We start from the raw sequence: 20,670 nt of genomic DNA on the forward strand, positions 1-20,670 counted from the left end.
CAAGATGGCTGCTAACTGACTAATGGACAGTGTATGCTGGACAAAGGGATGATCCAGATCTGGATGGAACAAAGCAAATGGTGCAAGATTTCATCATACTACTCAGAACACTGCACAGTTTAAAACTTACCAATTGTTTATTTCTGGAATTTTCCATTTAATATTTTTGACAGCTGATGACCATGGATAACTGAAACCCCAGAAAGCAAAATTATGGATAAGGGGGGAATACTATATTGATACACTCAAAAGTCTGGATGAATTTCAAAGCCATTATGTTGAGTAAAAAAAGCTAATTTCAAAAGATTACAAATGAACTAAGCCCAAATTAGGAGAAGGAAGAAAATAAAGACCACAGTGGAAATAAATGAAATAGAGACTAAAAAGACAATAGAAAAGATATATGAAACTAAGAATTGATATTTTGAAAAGATATACAGAATAGACAAAGCTTGAGGCTAAACTTCAGAGAGAGGAAGAGAGAGAACCCAAATAAATAAAATTGGAAATGAAAGAGAAGACATTACAACTGATACAACAGAAATACAAAGGATTATAAAAGACTACCATGAGCAATTATAAGCCAACAAATTGAATAAACTAAAAGAAATGGATAAATTTCAAGAAACATGCAATCTACCAAGCCTAGAACATGAAGAAATAGAAAATCTGAGCATACGAATTACTAGTAAGGAGACTGAATCAGTAATCAAAAACATCTGAAAAACAAAAAAGTCCACGACCACGTGGCTTCATTGGTGAATTCTACTAAACATTTAAAGAAGAATTAATATCAATCCTTAAACTCTTCCCAAAAATAGAAGAGGAGGGAACACTTCCAAACTCATCTTATGAGACCAGCATTACCCTGATACCAAAACCAGACATGAATACTATGAGAAAAGAAAATGACAGGTCAATATCCCAGATGAACATAGATGCAAAATCCTCAACAAACTATTAGAAAACCAAAATTCAACAATAGATTAAAAGGGTCCTACATCACTATCAAGTGGGATTTATTCCAGAAATACAAGGATGATTCAACATCTGCAAATCAATCAATGTGATATATACCATGTTAACAAAATGAAGGATAAAAACCATGATTATCTCAGTAGATGCAGAAAAAGCATTTGACAAAATTCAACACCTATTCATGGTAAGAACTTTCAATAAAGTAGGTATAGAGAATGTACCTCAACATAATAAGGGCCATATATGACACAGCTAACATCATACAATGGTGAGAAGCCGAAAGCTTTCCTCTAAGATCAGGAACAACACAAAAACACCCATTCTTGCCACCTGATTCACATAGTACCAGAAGTCCTAGACAGAGCAGTTAACATAAGAAAAAGAAAGAAAAGCATTCCAAATTGGAAAGAAAAAATAAAATTGTCTCCACTTGCAGATAACATGGTATTGCACATAGAAACCTCCAAAGACTACACCAAAACACTGTTAGAACTAAAAAATGAATTAAATAAATTTGCAGGATAAAAACTCAATATACAAAAATCAGTTAATTTTTATATACTAACAACTAGCTATCAAAAAGGAAAATTAAGAAAACAACCCCATTTACAACTGCATGAAAAAGAATGAAAATCCTTAGGAATAAATGTAACCAAAGAGGTGAAATATCTATACACTAAAAACTACATGACACTGATGAAAGAAAATGAATAATTTAAAAAAAAATTGAATAAAACACAAATAAATGGAAAGATTTCTGTGCTCATGGATTAGAAGAATTAATACTATTAAGAAGTCCAGAAAAAAAAAAAAAAAAGAAGTCCATATCACCCAAAGTGATCTACAGATTCAATGCAATCCTTACTAAAGTTACAATGGAATTTTGCACAGAAATAGTACAAACAACCCTAAAATTTGTATGGAACCACAAAAGACCCAGAATAGCCAAAACAATCTTGAGAAAGTACAAAAATCTGGAGGTGTCACACTCCCTGATTTCAAACTGCATTACAAAGCAATAGTGCTCAAGCAGTACTCAAGCATTTGTCATAAAAACAGAAACATAGATTATGGAACAAAACAGAGAGCTAAGAAATAAACCCACACATATGTGGTCAATTAATTTACAACAAAGGAACCACAAATATACAATGCAGAAAGGATAGTCTCTTCAATAAATGGTGCTGGGAAAACTGGAGAGTCACATGCAAAGGACTGAAACTGCACTACTACCTTACACCATACAGGAAAACCAATTCAAAAGAGATTGAAAACTTGAACATAAGACCTGAAATAAAAAACCAATTCAAAAGAGATTGAAAACTTGAACATAAGACCTGAAATACAAAACTCCTAGTAGGAAATATAAGCCTTAAGCTCTTTGACAACGGTCTTGTCAATGATTTCTTATATTTGACACCAAAAGCAAAGGCAACAAAAGCAAAAAACAAATGGAACTGTATCAAACTAAAAAGCTTCTGCACAGCAAAGGAAACAATTAACAAAAAAGGCAACCTATAGAGTGGGAGAAAATATTTGCAAATCATCTATCTGATAAGGGGTTAATATCCAAAGAATATAAAGGATTCATACCAGTCAAAAGCAAACAAGCAATCCAATTTAAAAATGGGCAGAGGCCATTTACAATCACATCAAAAAGAATAAAGTACCTAAGCATAAATCTAACTAAGGAGGTAAAAGATCTGTAATCAGAAAACTATAAGACACTGATGAAAGAAACTGAAGAGGATACAAACAGAAAGATATACCATGTTCATGGACTGGAAGAATTAATATTGTTAAAATGACCATAGTACCCAAGACAATCTACAGATTCAATGCAATCTCTATCAAAATGCCAATGGCATTTTTCACAGAACTAGAACAAATAATTTTAAAATCTGTATGGAAACACAAAAGACCCTGAATAACCAAAACAATCTTGAGAAAGAAGAATTGAACTAGAGGAATCATGCTCCCTGACTTCAGACTACAAACCTACCATCAAAAGAGCATGGTACTGGCACAAAAACAGACACCTAGATCAATGGAACAGGATAGAAAGTCCAGAAATAAACCCCCCACAGTCCATTAATCTATGACAAAGGAGGCAAAAATACACAATGGGGGCAAGACAGTCTCTTCAGTAAGAGGTGCTGGGAAAACTGGACAGCAACATGTAAAACAATGAAATTAGAACATTTTCTCACATCATATACAAAAATAAACTCAAAATGCTTTAAAGACCTAAATGTAAGACTGGAAGCCATAAAACTCCTAGAAGAAAACATAGGGAGAACACCCTTTGACATTAACTCTAGCAATATTTTTTTGGATCTCTCCCCTAAGGTAAAGGAAACAAAAGCAAAAATAAACAAATGGGACCTAATTAAACTTAAAAGCTTTTGCACAACAAAGGATACCATTGACAAATGAAAAGACAACTTACTGAATGGGAGAAAATATTTGCAAATGATATGATCGAGAAGGTGTCAATATCCAAAAATATATAAATAGTTCATACAACTCAATATCAAAACAAACAAACAAACCAAACAACCCCATTAAAAATGAGCAAAATACCTGACTAGACATTTTTCCAAAGAAGACATACAGACTCACCATTGCTAATCATCAGACATGTGCAAATCAAAACCACCACGAGATGTTACCTCACACCTTTGTGGAAACTGTTTAAAGTTTTAAAATATATTACAGATGTATAGCATCTGTATATAGTATTTTACTTAGAGTAATGCCATCGAGGTCCATCCATGTTGCCACAAATGGCAAGATTCCATTCTTTTTTATGGCTGAGTAATAGTCCATTGTGTGTGTGTGTGTGTGTGTGTGCATGTGTGCACGCACGCACGCATATATTTCACAAGCTGAAAAAGATACTTCCTATATATTTGAGACAAAAGATTAACATGGTAAATATACAAAGAGAATGTGAGATAACAGGAAATATATATTGGTCTCTGCCCCTGGTTCCTGGCACAGAGCTCCTAAAACCCTTGTAATTTCCTAAGTGATAAGAACACTAGAAGCACCTCTTTTTCTAATATCAGTCTTTGACCTCTGTTCCTGATACAGGGCTCCTGAAACCCTTGTAATTTCCTGGGTGATAGGAGGGTCTTCTGTTCTAATGAGTTGACACTGGGTGGGCTCCTGGATGGCTCCTGAGTGAGGGCTGATCACTGGAAAGACCAAGCTATGATTAGAAGCTTGGAATTTTCAGCCCCACCCCCAGTTTTCTTGAGAAGGGAAAGGGGTTGAAAATCAAGCCTATGTGATGAAGCCTCTGTAAAATCCCCAAAGTACAAAATGCAGAGGGCTTCCAGGCTGGCGAACATATCCACACTGGGAGGGTGAAGCACTCCAACCCCCTGGGAACAGAAGCTCCTATGCTCGGGACCCTCAAGACCTCACTCTATGTATCTGTTTATCTGGCTGTTCATCTGTATCCTTTATTTGCTGTTATCATAACCTTGATAAACTGGTAAATGTAAGCATTTCCCTGAGTTCTGTGAGCTGCTCTAGCAAACCAAACAAACCTGAGGAGAGGGTCGTGGAAACCTCTGATTTGTAGCCAACTGAGACAGAAGTTGCAGGTAACCTGGGTTACTTGCAACTGGCATCTGAAATGTGGTGGGACAGTCTTGTGGGACTGAGCCCTTAACCTATGGGACCCGACATTATCTCCAGGTAGACAGTGCCAGAATTGAGTTAAATTGTAGGACACCCAGCTGGCATTGTGGAGAATTGCTTGGTGTGGGGAAAAACCTCCACAAATTTGGTGACCAGAAGTGAAGCAGTCTGTGTAAAAGTAATGGAGACACACAGGAGAGAAACATAATATGGAAGAACTGAGTTTTTCCCAGCATAGGAAAGAGGAAAACTGAGATATTTTTTCTAAAGAGAGAAGTTAGAAATAAACAATAGCAAATGAATATCTCAGTGGAAAAATAAGCAAAGGACAAAGAATCATGCAATTCACAGAAGAAAAAAATAAAAATGAAAATTAACATATAAAAATATATTTAACCTTAGTCAAAGGATCCAAAAGAAAAAAAGTAAGCTGCATTTCTTAACCTATGTAATTGGAAAAGATTTAAAAGATGACATTATTCAATGAGTAGTCTCAATTTTAAAGGGGTTGTACATTGGCCCTAACCATTTCTGAAGAGCAGTTTGGAAACAGATATCAAAATTTTTAAAGTGCATAGTTTTTGATCCAGATTTTTTCAGTACTAGGTATTTATCCCTTATGATATAATCAGACAGTTTTTTAAAAAATGTACATATAAGGATTCTTACTATGGTGCTATTGATAAATTTAAAATATTGGAAATAGCCTAAATTTAACAATTAAATTAATTTAACATAGCCTTGTTTAAATTTTGGTACATTCACACAGTGGGAATTTATGCAGGTGCTGAAGACTAACATGGAATGTTCCACCATATACTTCTAAGTGAAAAAAAATGCAAGTTTCAAAAATACTGCATATATATTATGATTCCCACCTGCAGTTAACATTTCCAGTGATTTTTTTATATTTGAATTTTCTGTAGTGAGTTATCTTTTCAAAACAGACAAAATAATAAACGTATTTTCATTTGAAAAAACAGGTGAGGTGTTAAGATGTACAGAAGGGCACCTTTGTCTGTTGGGAACTTCAACTTCCCATTTGTGGTCTCTGAACAGTCTGGCAGAAATAATGGTTGGGAGACTGTCTAGTGCGCAATGCTGAAGGCTCAGTTAAGTATATTCTGCAGAGAGTTCAAGTTGCAAGATAGCCTATATTTCTGATAAATTCCATTCAATTACTCAGTGGTTGCATTTTATTTTATTGTGGCTAGATTTAATAACATAATAAAAATATAAATTAAAATTTTAGAAATCTTTTCCAAGTACAATGAACTCACAGGCTAACAAGGTAAAATGATTACCTGTCTCCCTTTGGTTTTCTTTTTTGTAGTGTCTTCCCTTTGGGTCTTCTTTCACTTCCTAAGCAGGGGCTCCCACCAGGTCCTGTTACCCGTATTGATTCAAGGCCTTTGGAAGATTTTTTAAATGTGAACTCCACTGGTTCTCCTTCTTTTAGGCTTCTAAATCCTTCCATGAATAATTTGCTCTGAGAAGAGCAGGGGAGGGAGGGAGAGAGAAAGAGAGATCATGATTATTAATGTTTTATAAATTATCTCTGTGATTTTAAGATTAACACAGCAAGATATCCCCAGTTATTCATTGCTAAGTATAAAATCTTTTTTTTTAAAGTTCAGTGAAAGGCATACCATTTAAAAGTTTCCTGTTGTAATGCTGGCAGTGGGAGAATAAACTAATACCGTTTTTAAAGGAATTTGGCAATACTTACAAAAATTTTAATGTGTGTATTTTTTGACCCAGCAATTCCACTTCAAGGACTCTCCTATAGACATACTCACACAAAGGTCCCTCCACCCCCATCACACACAAAAACCTATATCAAAATTCACTACGGCACTGCTGCCTGGTAGAAAATTACAGCTACCCTAAGGTCCATCAATGGGAAACTGATGAAATAAATGATAGTAGAAGTATATAATGTAACACTATTGAGCCATTAAAAGATCTATATGTATTAATGTGGGGAAGATAAACATGTAATACTGATGAGTAAAAAAAGTAAGGGTAAAGAACAGTGTGTCTACCATAACACCATCTATGTAGAGAAGTGTTTAAAAGATACAAGTTTACTTATGTAGCAATGGGGTCTGGAACAATCGACAGCAAATCATGAACAGTCATTTTTCTCTAGTCCTTTTTTGGGAAAGTGGGGAAGCTTTTGGGTACACACATTATTGAGCTGTTTGAGCTTTTTGTAGTTTGAAAGATACTTGGTTCTTACCAAAAAAAAAAAAAAAGTTTCCTGATTGGAAAAGTGTAACTTTGGTTACAAATAATTGGCTCTTTCAATCTAACTCTTCATCAAAGTCAATGTGCCAATTCAAACTATATTAAAATAAGTAAATCATTCTAATTTTATTTATTTCTTCAAATCCCCTTGTGTACATCTTACAGATCTAATTTTGAGTACCATGTAGTTCTTCAAGACTTTTCTGAATTTGGGGGCAAAAGGAAGCAAATCTGAATACAGCAGGTAGGAGACCCTGGTTCAAGTCCAGTTCTTTAAGAAAACAGGCATGCAACTTTGAATGAGCCATTTCTCTCTTTTCTGTTTAATCTGTAAAATTAAGGAATTTGAGTTTCCCCTCATGTGTTCAGAGGAACAATGGTCCTGAAAAAGATTCCATGAAAAAAGGATCTGGTGGTCAAATAAGTTTGTGAATTGCTACACCTAGTTTCTTCTTAGTTGGATCATATTAGCATATTAAAGTCTCTGAGATTTCATACCCTCCCCAACCTCCACTGAAATAAAAATCTTGTTTAACTGTGTTTAACTCAGGAATTTCCCAACCTAATTGATCCCAGAGACCTTTTTTTTATAACTACAGATGACTAACATACTTAGGGAAATGCTGGACCAGAAAAATCTCCACCCTTCCCAAGTTCATGACTCTAAAGGCAGGTAAATAATTACATATAACCAAATAATTACATGGAAAAGATAAAAACAACACTTCAAATTTCAATGCAAAAGGAGACTCTTCATTATGAAAGTAATACGGCACATGAAAACAGGGGTTTTAACCAGTTTCTAGTGCAGGTCTTCTGACACTGAGAAAGCCTGCACGTGGAAGTGTAATTTGGCAGCACCTTTTCTGCTCTCTGATGCTGTGTAGGAATTAGAAGAAAAAAAAATCACAACTGCCTACATGCTGTAAAATTTTTTTTTAATTATTGTTTTTAAAGCTTTATATAATATTTCCAAATCTTCTATTTTTTTCTCCTAAGCTCTCTCCTCACTAATTATAAACAGTCCTTTGCTTTCATTTCCTTTCTTACTCCCCACTCTAAAAAGTGCAGATTATCAAATCAGATGAAGTGGCGCATAGGGTCAACTACTGCAATTAAGAGAAGGGAGGGATAGCAGTTTTAATTAGAGCTATCATATGTTCATGCTTTGTTTCTATAATCAAAATTCTGTCACTTATTTCCTCATAGTTCCTAGTGTATTGGCACACTTAATTTGATTTCATTTTCCATTATTACAATTTTTGGTAGGTATCATTTGTAAGTGAACTGCATTTCCGAATCTAAAGTAAAATCCTGCTCTTAACTAACTTCTGGCTATTCTTCACGATATTCTGAAAGAATACTTTTTTCCCCCATTCTATCATATACTCCCCTCCTTCCCCAAATGAGTACATAAGGCAATTTAGATTCACAATAATTGACAATAATAATAATAATATCCGTAAGAAACTATAATGGCTTTGCAAGAAAAGGACAAGAATTCGCAGAGAATTCTATCTTTGCTATTACACCAAAATTGCTGCTACATAAGTGGGAAAGATTTGTTAAAGGTGGGGAATTAGCTTATTTTATTTCTTCACAAAAATCAACTTCTCCCCTTGCCTTGGCAATTTTTATTAAAGGTGCCTCCATTTTTCCAGTCATACTGGTTTCAATCCTTAGTTTTACCCAACCATTTATTGAATCATGCGCATTCTTACTTTCATCTGCCCCAACCATTTCATTGGATTGCCACTGCCCTACTTCTGGTCCTAACTACCTCCTACCTGGATGAGTGTAATAGTTTCTTCATTATTATTTCAGCAACAAGTCTCCTCCCTACTCCTTAGCATCTGCCACACCTGCATATCTTCTCTGAATAAATCTTAGCCTGTTGGTCTCCTGTCTCAAAAATCTACAATACTTCCCTTAAATTGTAGGTAAGACCACTCATAATGTTACCTCTAGGTATATTTTCCACTTCCTTTCCCATTACTCTAATAAAGCTGGCTGACTTGTACTTCCCTAAGCACATTTCATGTTTTCTCATCTCTGTACTCCAACTTAGGCTGGTGGGGATGCATTATTCTCTTAGTCATAGCTGTCTATCAAAATCTTACTCAAGATTCAAGGCATAATTCATATGATCCTTTTTGCAATCATCCTCAATTGCCAAAGTTGGAAATTCTCTCCTCTTTCACTTAATTGATTCTTCTATATAGTTTTTATAATACACTGCTGTGTAATGCAGATATTTGTGTATGCCTTACTTTTATTTGCTCTTTTGGATTTCTCTTCTCCTGAAGGTCAGGGACTGTGATATATATCTTAGTATTTCCCAGAGGACTTAGCCTAATGCCTGCAAACAATTATCATTCAATAAGTACTTAAAAGAATCATAGATTTAGCATCAGTAAGATCATTAATCATTATTTAGTCCAACCCTCACTTGAAAAAAAAAGGTGGACTGAACTCTAAGGGGTTAAGTGAATTGCTCATGCCAAGTCAAATTTCCAAGCTCCTACTTCTGCTACATAAAATAACTTCTTTTAGTGTCAAGGTGACACTGTGCATGATACCTTTGGAATAAAATGCTGATAGGATTATAATGGTTCATGGTAATAACATTATTCTCTGACTACATTCAGAAGTTAATATGGATCTATTTTTCTTCTTCTTCCTTCTTCCAATATTCTCTAATCACTCGTTGATATGCCTCACAATTCATGATGTTCTGCCTATGAGAACCAAGAATGCAGATTTATGTAGATTTTTGCTCAATCTACGTGTAAGACTTTCATAAGGCGAGACATTTGGTGTTTGGGCTTACACTGTCATCTGCAACATTTGTTTGGACAAAATAGACGTTTATCTTCTACAGGAAAGACTCGCAATTATTGAATGGATAAATGAACAAAGGAATGACCAAATGACTGTAGAAGCATTTAGAAGCTGCTGACATGCCTGCTAAGATATCAGGCACTTACAAAGGGGACAGGCCAATTTTGAATGTGCACATATTAAATTAACTCATCTAACACCTTTAATTTGTGTTCCTCTTCCTCCAACCAAATAAGGTTCCCCTTTCTCCCACTTCCCTTTACTCCAAAATTTAAAATTCATTTCTGAAAAAATTTATTACAGAATTATAAAAATACTGACTCTCAATTTCCTTGTTATATCCTTTTCCTCCTCCCAATCATTTTTTTAAAGAGGAGAACATTGTTCTCATAAATCCTCCATCATTTTATTTATTTATTTATTTATTTTGGCTGCACCACGCAGCATGTGGGATCTTAGCTCCCCGTCCAGGGATCGAACCTGCGCTCCCTGCAGTGGGAGCTCAGAGTCTTAACCACTGGACTGCCAGGGAAGTCCCACCTCCCAATCATTTTTAAATGACTTTCAAAGAATGACAGGAACACGGAGTCAAACGACAGTGGTCCAAATACTAAACTTTATTTGCCAAGTATTCTACCCAAGGTTCCAATTAGTAATGAGATTACTTATCTCTTTTGGTGCATGTTTTTTCTCTCCAACTATATTGGGAAAGCAATAAAGTGTTGCTACAGTTTTATACTTGATTCTCCTTAGAAGTAAGAGTATATTTTCTTCTCTAGGAAACATAAGCTGACTTCCAATTTAAGATGGCAGGCTGAATAAACATGTCTCATGTTACTCTTTAAAAGGCATCAAAACTACAATAAAATAATAAAAAGAAATAAATTCACAATAAGAAAGAGAATAAGAGGGGTGCCATCAAGAGAAAGCAGACTTAAAGAAATTTCTGGAAGTTAGAAAGACTGATGACTGGTCAACTGAGTTGAAGGAGCCATACCCTAGGAAAACTAATAAAAGGAGCTGCAGAAGTAGGAACCAGCATTCCTAACAGAACTCAGAGAGACTGTGCTGAGACACTACATGTACAACGAAAACAGAAGGATTAATGGAAAGTTTGTATATGGACTAGATGCCCGTTTCATTTTCCCACCCCTATTCCCACCTACACATGTGAAAACAGGCAAACAATACCCCAATGCAAATAATGTGAGGCCCTTCTCTTAAGAGACTGAAGGAAGTATCTAGACAACTTGTGAAAAATTGGATCCTACACAAAAACCTCTATTCATTCTGACAATTAGGAAGCCACAGGTGCAAGAGCTGTCTCCCTACCCACTCAACCTTAAATCATTCCTATCCCTCATTCTTACCCCTCATTCATATATCTGAAGGGTCAACCAAGAATCACAAAACACACAGCATAATGAAGAAAAGCCAAGAAAAACGAGGGAACAAAATAAATTTTATCCACCACCTAATTATTATCTCCACAGATATTTGAGACAATATAATATCAATAAAACAAGAACAAAAACAATCAGAATTTTAACAATACTCTCAGACAATTAAAAAAAATTGAGTTGGAAATAAAAGTTTAGAAAATCTCTAGGCACATAGGATAAATGGATCCCCTCAAATGAAATATACCCAAACCTTGGATTAGAGGTCCTGGGAAAGAAAATACAGAAGATGGAGGAGATAAATTATTAAATGAATAGTATGAGAAAATTTCCCAGAGCTAAAGGGAATGCCAAGGAGAGGCCTATACTGGGTGAAGCATATTTTATGGAATACATATTACAGAAGCTTTTACACATGAGGTACATTTCTCCTTGCATGAAGAGTGAGCTTTCAATGGAGAGTGAAAACAGTAATCCAAACTGAGCTAATGGTTTAACCTTATGCTTGTACAGCAGGATACTTAGCAGATATTTTGGGAAGGGAAGAAGCTTACTTTAAGTATATTAGGGTGAAGAGGGTGACCATAAATGAGACTGGAAAATGCAAGTCAGAGCCAGAAAATGGAAATTATTTATTGACATCCTAAGCATTTTATTCTGTATAAAATAAACACCTACTGACACGTTTTGCTTTCATAAGTTGCAAGATCAAATCTGTGTTTTAAAAAAATATCCCTTTTTTGGCAATACCATGGATGTGTGGAGACATGAGGATTGTATGTCTGTTACAGGGGATGCCTGTTACAAGGTAACTGTCATAGTCTTAGCAAGAGGTGGTTACAAATAAACTAAAAATGAAAGGAGGAACTGGTTTTGCAAAATACATTCTGAGCCATACATATCACCTGCTATAAATTATTACTTGCCCCATGGAACACTTTATTGGTAAATGGATACTGATGTTGTACAAACATCTTTGCAAGACTGCTCCAAGTGCTTCATCACAGAAGAGATTATCTAACACTGTCGGCTGGAAGACAACAACTCTAAAAATCAAAATCTGGCATTTTTTTTAACCACCACTCCTTGAACAGGCCAACTGATACCTTTTTTTTTTTTTTTTAAACATCTTTATAGGTGTATAATTGCTTTACAATGGTGTGTTAGTTTCTGCTGTATAACAAAGTGAATCAGCTCTACATATACATACATCCCCATATCTCCTCCCTCTTGCATCTCCCTCCCACCCTCCCTATCCCACCCCTCTAGGTGGTCACAAAGCACTGAGCTGATCTCCCTGTGCTATGTGGCTGCTTCCCACTAGCTATCTATTTTACAGTTGGTAGTGTATATATGTCCATGCCACTCTCTCACTTCGTCCCAGCTTACCCTTCCCCCTCCCCGTGTCCTCAAGTCCATTCTCTACATCTGCGTCTTTATTCCTATCCTACCCCTAAGGTTCTTCGGAACCTTTTTCTTTTTTAGATTCCATATATATGTGTTAGCATATGGTATTTGTTTTTCTCTTTCTGACTTACTTCACTCTGTATGACAGACTCTAACTCCATCCACCTCACTACAAATAACTCAATTTTGTTTCTTTTTATGGCTGAGTAATATTTCATTGTATACATGTGCCACATCTTTATCCATTCATCTGTCGATGGACACTTAGGTTGCTTCCATGTCCTGGCTACTGTAAATAGTGCTGCAATGAACACTGTGGTACATGTCTCTTTTTGAATTATGGTTTTCTCAGGGTATATGCCCAGTAGTGGGATTGCTGGGTCGTATGGTAGTTCTATTTTTAGTTTTTTAAGGACCCTCCATATTGTTCTCCATAGTGGCTGTATCAATTTACATTCCCACCAACGGTGCAAGAGGGTTCCCTTTTCTCCACACTTATTGTTTGTAGATTTTTTGATGATGGCTATTCTGACCGGTGTGAGGTGATACCTCATTGTAGTTTTGATTTGCATTTCTCTAATGATTAGTGATGTTGAGCATCCTTTAATGTGTTTGTTGGCAATCTGTATATCTTCTTTGGAGAAACGTCTTCTTAGGTCTTCTGCCCATTTTTGGATTGGTTTGTTTGTTTTTCTGATATTGAGCTGCATGAGCTGCTTGTATATTTTGGAGATTAATCCTTTGTCAGTTGCTTCGTTTGCAAATATTTTCTCCCATTCTGAGGGTTGTCATTTTGTCTTGTTTATGGTTTCCTTTGCTATGCAAAAGCTTTTAAGTTTCATTAGGTCCCATTTGCTTATTTTTGTTTGATACCTTCTTGATAGTTGACTTACTCTAATGATAACAATAGACTTAAGTGATTCACTTCATTGTTAGGCAGAATAATAAGAATATAATTAAAATTAAGTTGTAGAAGAATTTCAGTCCAATAAAGCTGGGTGATACAGATATGTTAGAAAAAAAAATTCTGGAGTATCAGATAACATTAGGAGGCTAAAGAGCTGAAAATTCAAATATATTCTGCTTCTTTTCAATATTTTAACATATTTTTCTGAGGCAAAGACTATTTTTTTCTAAGGTATCAGTGGAAAAATATACAATGAGTGAAGGGCAGTTAATTATTACACAATATGCAGCAGAGATATTACATAATATGCATGAATAACGGTTAAGACTCTTAAGGACTATATGCTTTTTTTAAAAAATAAATTTATTTATTTATTTATTTTTGGCTGCATTGGGTCTTCGTTGCTGCACACGGGCTTTCTCTAGTTGTAGCGAGCAGGGGCTACTCTTCGTTGCAGTGAGCAGGCTTCTCATTGCGGTGGCTTCTCTTGTTGCGGAGCACGGGCTCTAGGCACGTGGGCTTCAGTAGTTGTGGCATGCGGGCTCAGCAGTTGTGGCTCGTGGGCTCTAGAGTGCAGGCTCAGTAATTGTGGCACACAGGCTTAGTTGCTCCACAGCATGTGGGATCTTCCCGGACCAGGGCTCGAACCCGTGTCCCCTGCATTGGCAGGTGGATTCTTAACCAATGTGCCACCAGGGAAGTCCCCAAGGACTATATGCTTTTGATCTACATGTCAAGATACCCCAGGAATCATTAAGCCTGAGGTACGTATAAGAACACAACAAAAATATCACTGGACTAAGTATTAGGAGGTCTGGGACTTAGTCTTGGCTCCAACAACTAATGTGTTACACAACGATGGACAAATTGCTTACAGTTGGGTGGGTCTCCTTCTTTTCTTTCTGTTATAGAACACAAGTCTCTATCCTTTCTTAAAATATGTATTTTTAATTCTATGACTTCACTCTGTCTATGTAGACAGAGATCGAAACGAACGAGTAACTACTTTTCAGTCAATGCTGAAATTTCCCTTTACGCGTTCTCAAGATTTTAGTTCTTACTTAACTCAAATCCCTTAAGAAAATAGAAGCTAAAAGAAATATGGTGGCCTGGTAGAAGTCAATGTTTACTGAGCTTTATGTAAATAGATAAAATCCAGTTTAGCCCCAGTCAAATTACTAAATTTCACATAAATAGGATTAAAAATAATGAGATTTTTATACTTTTCTTGATATTGAAGTAAATCCTAACTAAGTCCCTTCATCTGGCCTGTACTTCAAAACTGAGAAGGGTACACTAAATCTGGCAAAACTGCTGGAATGGTATTTAAAGTGACATAATGGAAAGCAGGCAGGGATTAAATTTGGATTTGAATACTGGTTTGAATCCTAATCCTACTACTTACAACCTCAAACTGCATGAGCAGAGACATTAAAAAACCCTGTGCTCCAGTTTCCTTATCTATCTACTGGGGATAATAATATCTTCAAGGAATAAAAAACGTCTACTACAGTTATTGCTAGATTCTAAATAATTAATATAAAATGCCTAGAACAGTGCTTAGCAGACTGAATAGCAGCTCAATAAATGGTTTATAGTATTTTTTGTTAAGTATCCAGGTCTGCGTATGGGAGAGAGGTAAGAGAAAACAAACAGGTTCAAGAACCTACTAAAAACAGGCACTGTCTGCACTACAGTAAAACAGCATGGTACTGGCACAAAAACAGACATATGGATCAATGGAACAGAACAGAGAACCCAGAAATAAACCCACATACCTATGGTCAATTAATCTTCGACAAAGGAGGCAAGAATATACAATGGAGAAAAGACAGTCTCTTCAGCAACTGGTGTTGGGAGAGCTGGACAGCCAATGTAAATCAATGAAGTTAGAACACACCCTCACACCATACACAAAAATAAACTCAAAATGGCTTAAAGGCTTAAATATAAGACACGACACCATAAAACTCCTAGAAGAGGACATGGGCAAAACATTCTCTGACATAAATCATACCAATGTTTTCTTAGGTCAGTCTCCCAAGGCAATAAAAATAAAAGCAAAAATAAACAAATGGGATCTAATCAAACTTATTAGCTTTTGCACAGCAAAGGAAACCATAAACAAAATGAAAAGACAACCTACAGACTGGGAAAAAATATTTGCAAACAATGCAACCAACAAGGGCTTAAATTTCCCAAATATACGAATAGCTCATACAACTCTATAACAAAAAAACAAACAACCCAATCAAAAAATGGGCAGAAGACCTAAAGAGATATTTCTCCAAAGAAGACATACAGATGGCCAATAGGCACATGAAAAGATACTCAATATTACTAATTATTAGAGAAGTGCAAATCAAAACTACAATGAGGTACCACCTCACAGCAGTCAGAATGGCCATCATTAAAAAGTCTACAAATAATAAACACTGGAGAGGGTGTGGAGAAAAGGGAACCCTCCTACACTGTTGGTGGGACTGTAAATTGGTGTAGCCACTACGGAAAACAGTATGGAGGTTCCTTAAAAAACTAAAAATAGAGTTGCCATATGACCCATCAATCCCACTCTTGGGTGTATATCTGGAGAAAACTTTAATTCGAAAAGATATGCACCTGCTATGTTCATAGCAGCACTATTTATAATAGCCAAGACATGGGAAGCAACCTAAATGAATGGATGAATAAGATGTGGTATATATATGGAATACTACTCAACCATAAAAAAGAATGAAATAATGCCATTTGCAGCAACATGGATGGACCTAGAGATTAAGAGATTATCATACTAAGTGAAGTGTGTCAGACAAAGATAAATACCATATATCACTTATATGTACAATCTAAAATATGACACAAATGAACCTATCTACGAAACAGAAACAGACTCACAGACATAGAAAACAAAATGATGGTTACCAAAGGGGAAAGGGGTTCAGGGAGGGATAAGTTAGGAGTTTGGGATTAGCAGATACAAATTGCTATATATAAAAAATAGATAAACAACAAGGTCCTACTGTACAGCACAGGGAGCTATATTCAATATCTTATAATAAACCATAATGGGAAAAAAAAAACACAGGCACTGTCTGAATGCTTTCATTTGATCCAACCTACCCTTATCCCTGACACCCACTTGGCAAATGTCTGCACATTACTGAGTTTCAGTTTAAACACAATCTCATCTTCAAACTCTTTCATGACATTCTTGAGCAAATATAGGTACTTCTTTTTAATTATATATGGCATACTTCACCATTATAACACCTACCATACTGCATTATCATGTGTCTGTTTTCCTATAAGGCTACAAACTTCCTAAAAAGGAGTACTGTAATTTTTCATTTACATCCCCACACCTAAAACCATCCCTGAAACACAGTGGGTGCTCACTATATACTCAAGGCAGAGGAAGAGAATCAGCGTGGTGGGGAGCAAAGGAAAGAGGGAGGGAGGAAGGAAGGACAAAGTAGTGTGACTTTGTCTCTTTTAGATGAGGACACTGAGAGGTCAAATCTGATGAATGGTAGAGCCAGGACTCAAAGCCAGATCATTTGACACCAAAAGCCCTTGTATATCATGATGCCTAGTGTAACATTCTCCAGAATATTTCAATCGTCCTTCAACACCAAGGTCTCAACATTAGGTTTAGAATCTTGAAGCTGTAGGCCTCTGGCAGACCTCCCTACCCAACTCATGCTCATCTTTTACCCCTTAATTGTTTTGCTTAACTCTTATTAAAAATTTTCTGTAAAACTTCTTAGCTGATACATTGAATCGTAAGTATTCGACCCTTTTATTGTTGGACATCTTATTTTTATTGTGTCCCTTTGAAAATTAGAGGTACTTAATACATGATGGCTAAATTTAAAAATTTTTAAATATCCCAATTGAATCTAACCTTCAATGATATTCATGTTTCATCAAATTGAAAGAATTCTACATTTCTTTTATATATTAATAATTATTATATTATATATTATAGTATATATTTAGATTAAGTATATATTATATATTTAGATATAATTATATATACATACAAAAAAACACTTCTTAACAAATGGCACTGGACCAACTGGACAGTCACATGCCAAAAAAAAAAAATTCTACACAGTCCTATACCTTTCACAAAAATTAATTCAACATGAATCACAGACTTAAATTTAAAACACAAAACTATAAAACTCCCAGAAGATACCACAGAAAACCTAATGACCTTAGGAATGATGAAGACTTTTCAAATACAACACCAAAGGCATGACCCATGAAAAAATAACTGACAACCTAGACTTCATTAAAATTAAATACTTCTGCTCTGCAGAAGACAATGTCAAGAATATGAGAAGATAAGTCATAGACTGAGAAAAATATGTGCAAAAGGCACATTTGATAAAGGACTGTTATTCAAATATACAAAGAACTCTTAAAGCTCAACAATAAGAAAATGAACAACCTGATTAAAAAATGGGCCAACGATCTAAACAAACATCTCACTAAAAGAAGATATAACGATGGCAAATAAACATATGAAAAGATGCTCCATATCATATGTCATCAGGAAAATGTAAATTAAAATGAAATATGATTATACACCTATTAAAATGGTCAAAATCTGGAACACTGACAACACCAAATGCTGCCAAGGATATTTAGCAACAGGAACTCATTCATTGCTGGTGGGAATGCAAAACTGTGTAATCACTTTGGAAGACAGTTTTGGCAATTACTTAACAATACTAAACATACTCCTACCATACAATCCAGCAATTGCATGTCACTCCTTGGTATTTACTCAGAGAAGCTGAAAACTCATGTCCACACAAAAGCCTGCATACAGATGTTTAGAGCGGCTTTACTCGTAACTGTCAAAACTTGGAAGCAACCAAGATGTCCTTCAGTAGGTGAATGGATAAATAAACTGAGGTATATCCGGACAACAGAATGTTACTCATCACTGAAAAGAAATGGGCTATCAAGCCATGAAAAGACATGGAGGAACCTTAAATGCACATTATTAAGTGAAAGAAACCAATCTGAAGAGGCTACATACTGTCTGATTCCAATTACATAACATTGTGGAAAAGGTAAAACTATGGAAACAGTAAAAAGATCAGTGTTTTCCAGGGGTCTGGGGAAGGGCGGCCGATGAATAGGTAGAACACGGGGGACTTTTAGAGCAGTGAAAATACTCTGTATGATACTATAACAATGATACATATCCTTATTCATTTGACCAAACCCACAGAACATGTAACACCAAGACTGAATCCTAAGGTAAATTATGGACTTTGGGTGATTATGATGTGTCACTGTAGGTTCAACAACTGTAACAAACGTACCAGTCAGGCAGGAAACGTTGATAATGGGTGAGGCTATGCATGTGTAGGAGCACCGGGTATATGGAACATTTCTGTACTTTTATCTCAGTTTTGCTGTGAACTGAAAACTGCTTTAAAAAAATAAAGCAGTCTTAAAGGGCATAACTTAAGATGTCATGGAAATAAAAATGATTTTTTAAAAAACATATCTGATTTTACTCAAAGTGTGGTAGGATATTAAGTCTATGTATATTATTGGAAGTTTAAGGATGTACACTGTAAACCGAGACAAGTATTTCTCAACCTGTTTTTCATCATCCCCTCATAAGGAGACTTTTTTTCTTACTTGTCTCCTCCATGAAACTTTAACAACACTGATATACTGAATATTTACTTATGTACTGTGGCTCTTTACAGGGTCACAAATTACTATAATACCTAGGATGGTTTTTGCCCTTACCCCTAAAACCAATTTTCACATTCTTATGATATCCTCTTTGAGAATGCAAGCCTTAGGGCAACCCCTAAAAATAATACAAAAAAGGTATAATTAAAAAGCCAACGGATGATTTAAAATGGAACTTTAAAAATATCATACTAGGACAGAAGAAGGCAGAAATGGAAGAAAATAGGTACCAAAAAAACCAAAAAAACAAAACCAGCGGGATAAACAAAAAACAGCAAAGTGGTAGATCTAAATCAAAGCATATAAATAAATACGTTTTAGTTCTCCAACTAAAACACAAAGATTGATAGAACGGATAAAAAGGCAAGATCTGACTATGTGCTATTTACAAAAGAACCACCTTAATACAAAGACACTTTAAAAAAACTACAGGATGGAGAAGACATAACATGAAAACAGTAAGCAATAAGAAGGCTACGGCTTTGTTAATTATAGTAAAAGTGACTTTAAGACAGAGTACTACCAGAAATAAAGAAGGACATTTCAAAATGAAATAAAATACAACAATCATAAATATCTATGTACCTAGTAACAGAGCTCTGAAATGCATAAATCAAACACTGACAGAATTAGAAAGAGAAATAGACAAAATCCAATCATAGTTGGAGGTTTTTTAATATGCTACTCCCAGCAGTTGATAAAACTAGAAAAAAAAATCACTCAGGACAAAAAGAAAATCTTAAAACACAAAATTAACCACTTTGCCCTAATAGACATAGATATAGGTATGGATATACAGCTATAAATAGATATAGATCTCACGCACACATATATAAACTACACCCATCAACTGCAAGATACAATTCTTTGCAATTCCACATGGCCCATTCACCAAAATAGACCATAAGGAGGGCCATAAAAAAACAGTCTCTATACACTTTAGATGATCTTACAGAGTATAGTCTCAGGTCAAAACAGAATTAAAACAGAAAACAATACTAATTAAGAAATAGAAAGGTAAATAAATGTAAATATTTGTAAGTAAACAAGATCTTTTTGATTAACTTGATAGATTAAAGAAATCACAAAAAATTTGAAAAATGTTTTATATGAATGATAATGAAAAATATAACATATCAAAATTTGTGGAATGTGGTTAAAACCATCCATAAAGAAAAACCTACAGATGTAAATGCTTATATTAGAAATAAAAGAGAGGTCGCAAATCAGTGTCATAGGGTTTCACCTTAAGAAGTGAGAAGAAAAAAGAAAATCCGAAGTTAGTAAATGGAAAAAATAATAAGAGCATAATTCAATAAAATAGGGAAACATAGAAAAAACTAAGAAACCCAAAAGTCAGGGCTTTCAACAAAACTGATAAGCCCCTAGGTAGACTAATAAGAAAAATAAGAACACAAATTACCCAAAGCAGGAACCAAAGAGGGTCTAGCAATCTTACATTGAAAGGCTAATAAAGGAATATTATGAATAAATATTGCCAATAAAATT

General features: G+C 35.2%; 1 protein-coding gene across 2 annotated transcripts in view; it reads right to left on the minus strand.

Moving 5' to 3' along the window:
* LIN28B (lin-28 homolog B) overlaps positions 1 to 20,670 on the minus strand; it is a 122,204-nt gene that overhangs the window by 43,459 nt on the left and 58,075 nt on the right. For both annotated transcript variants that reach the window (XM_059942015.1, XM_059942016.1), the window contains exon 3: positions 5,934 to 6,118. In XM_059942015.1, the coding sequence (XP_059797998.1) occupies positions 5,934 to 6,118 (185 nt within the window). The remainder of the gene's footprint in view (positions 1 to 5,933; positions 6,119 to 20,670) is intronic.

This window comes from Balaenoptera ricei, chromosome 12 (assembly GCF_028023285.1).
Source record: "Balaenoptera ricei isolate mBalRic1 chromosome 12, mBalRic1.hap2, whole genome shotgun sequence".
NCBI classification, from domain to species: Eukaryota; Metazoa; Chordata; class Mammalia; order Artiodactyla; family Balaenopteridae; genus Balaenoptera; species Balaenoptera ricei.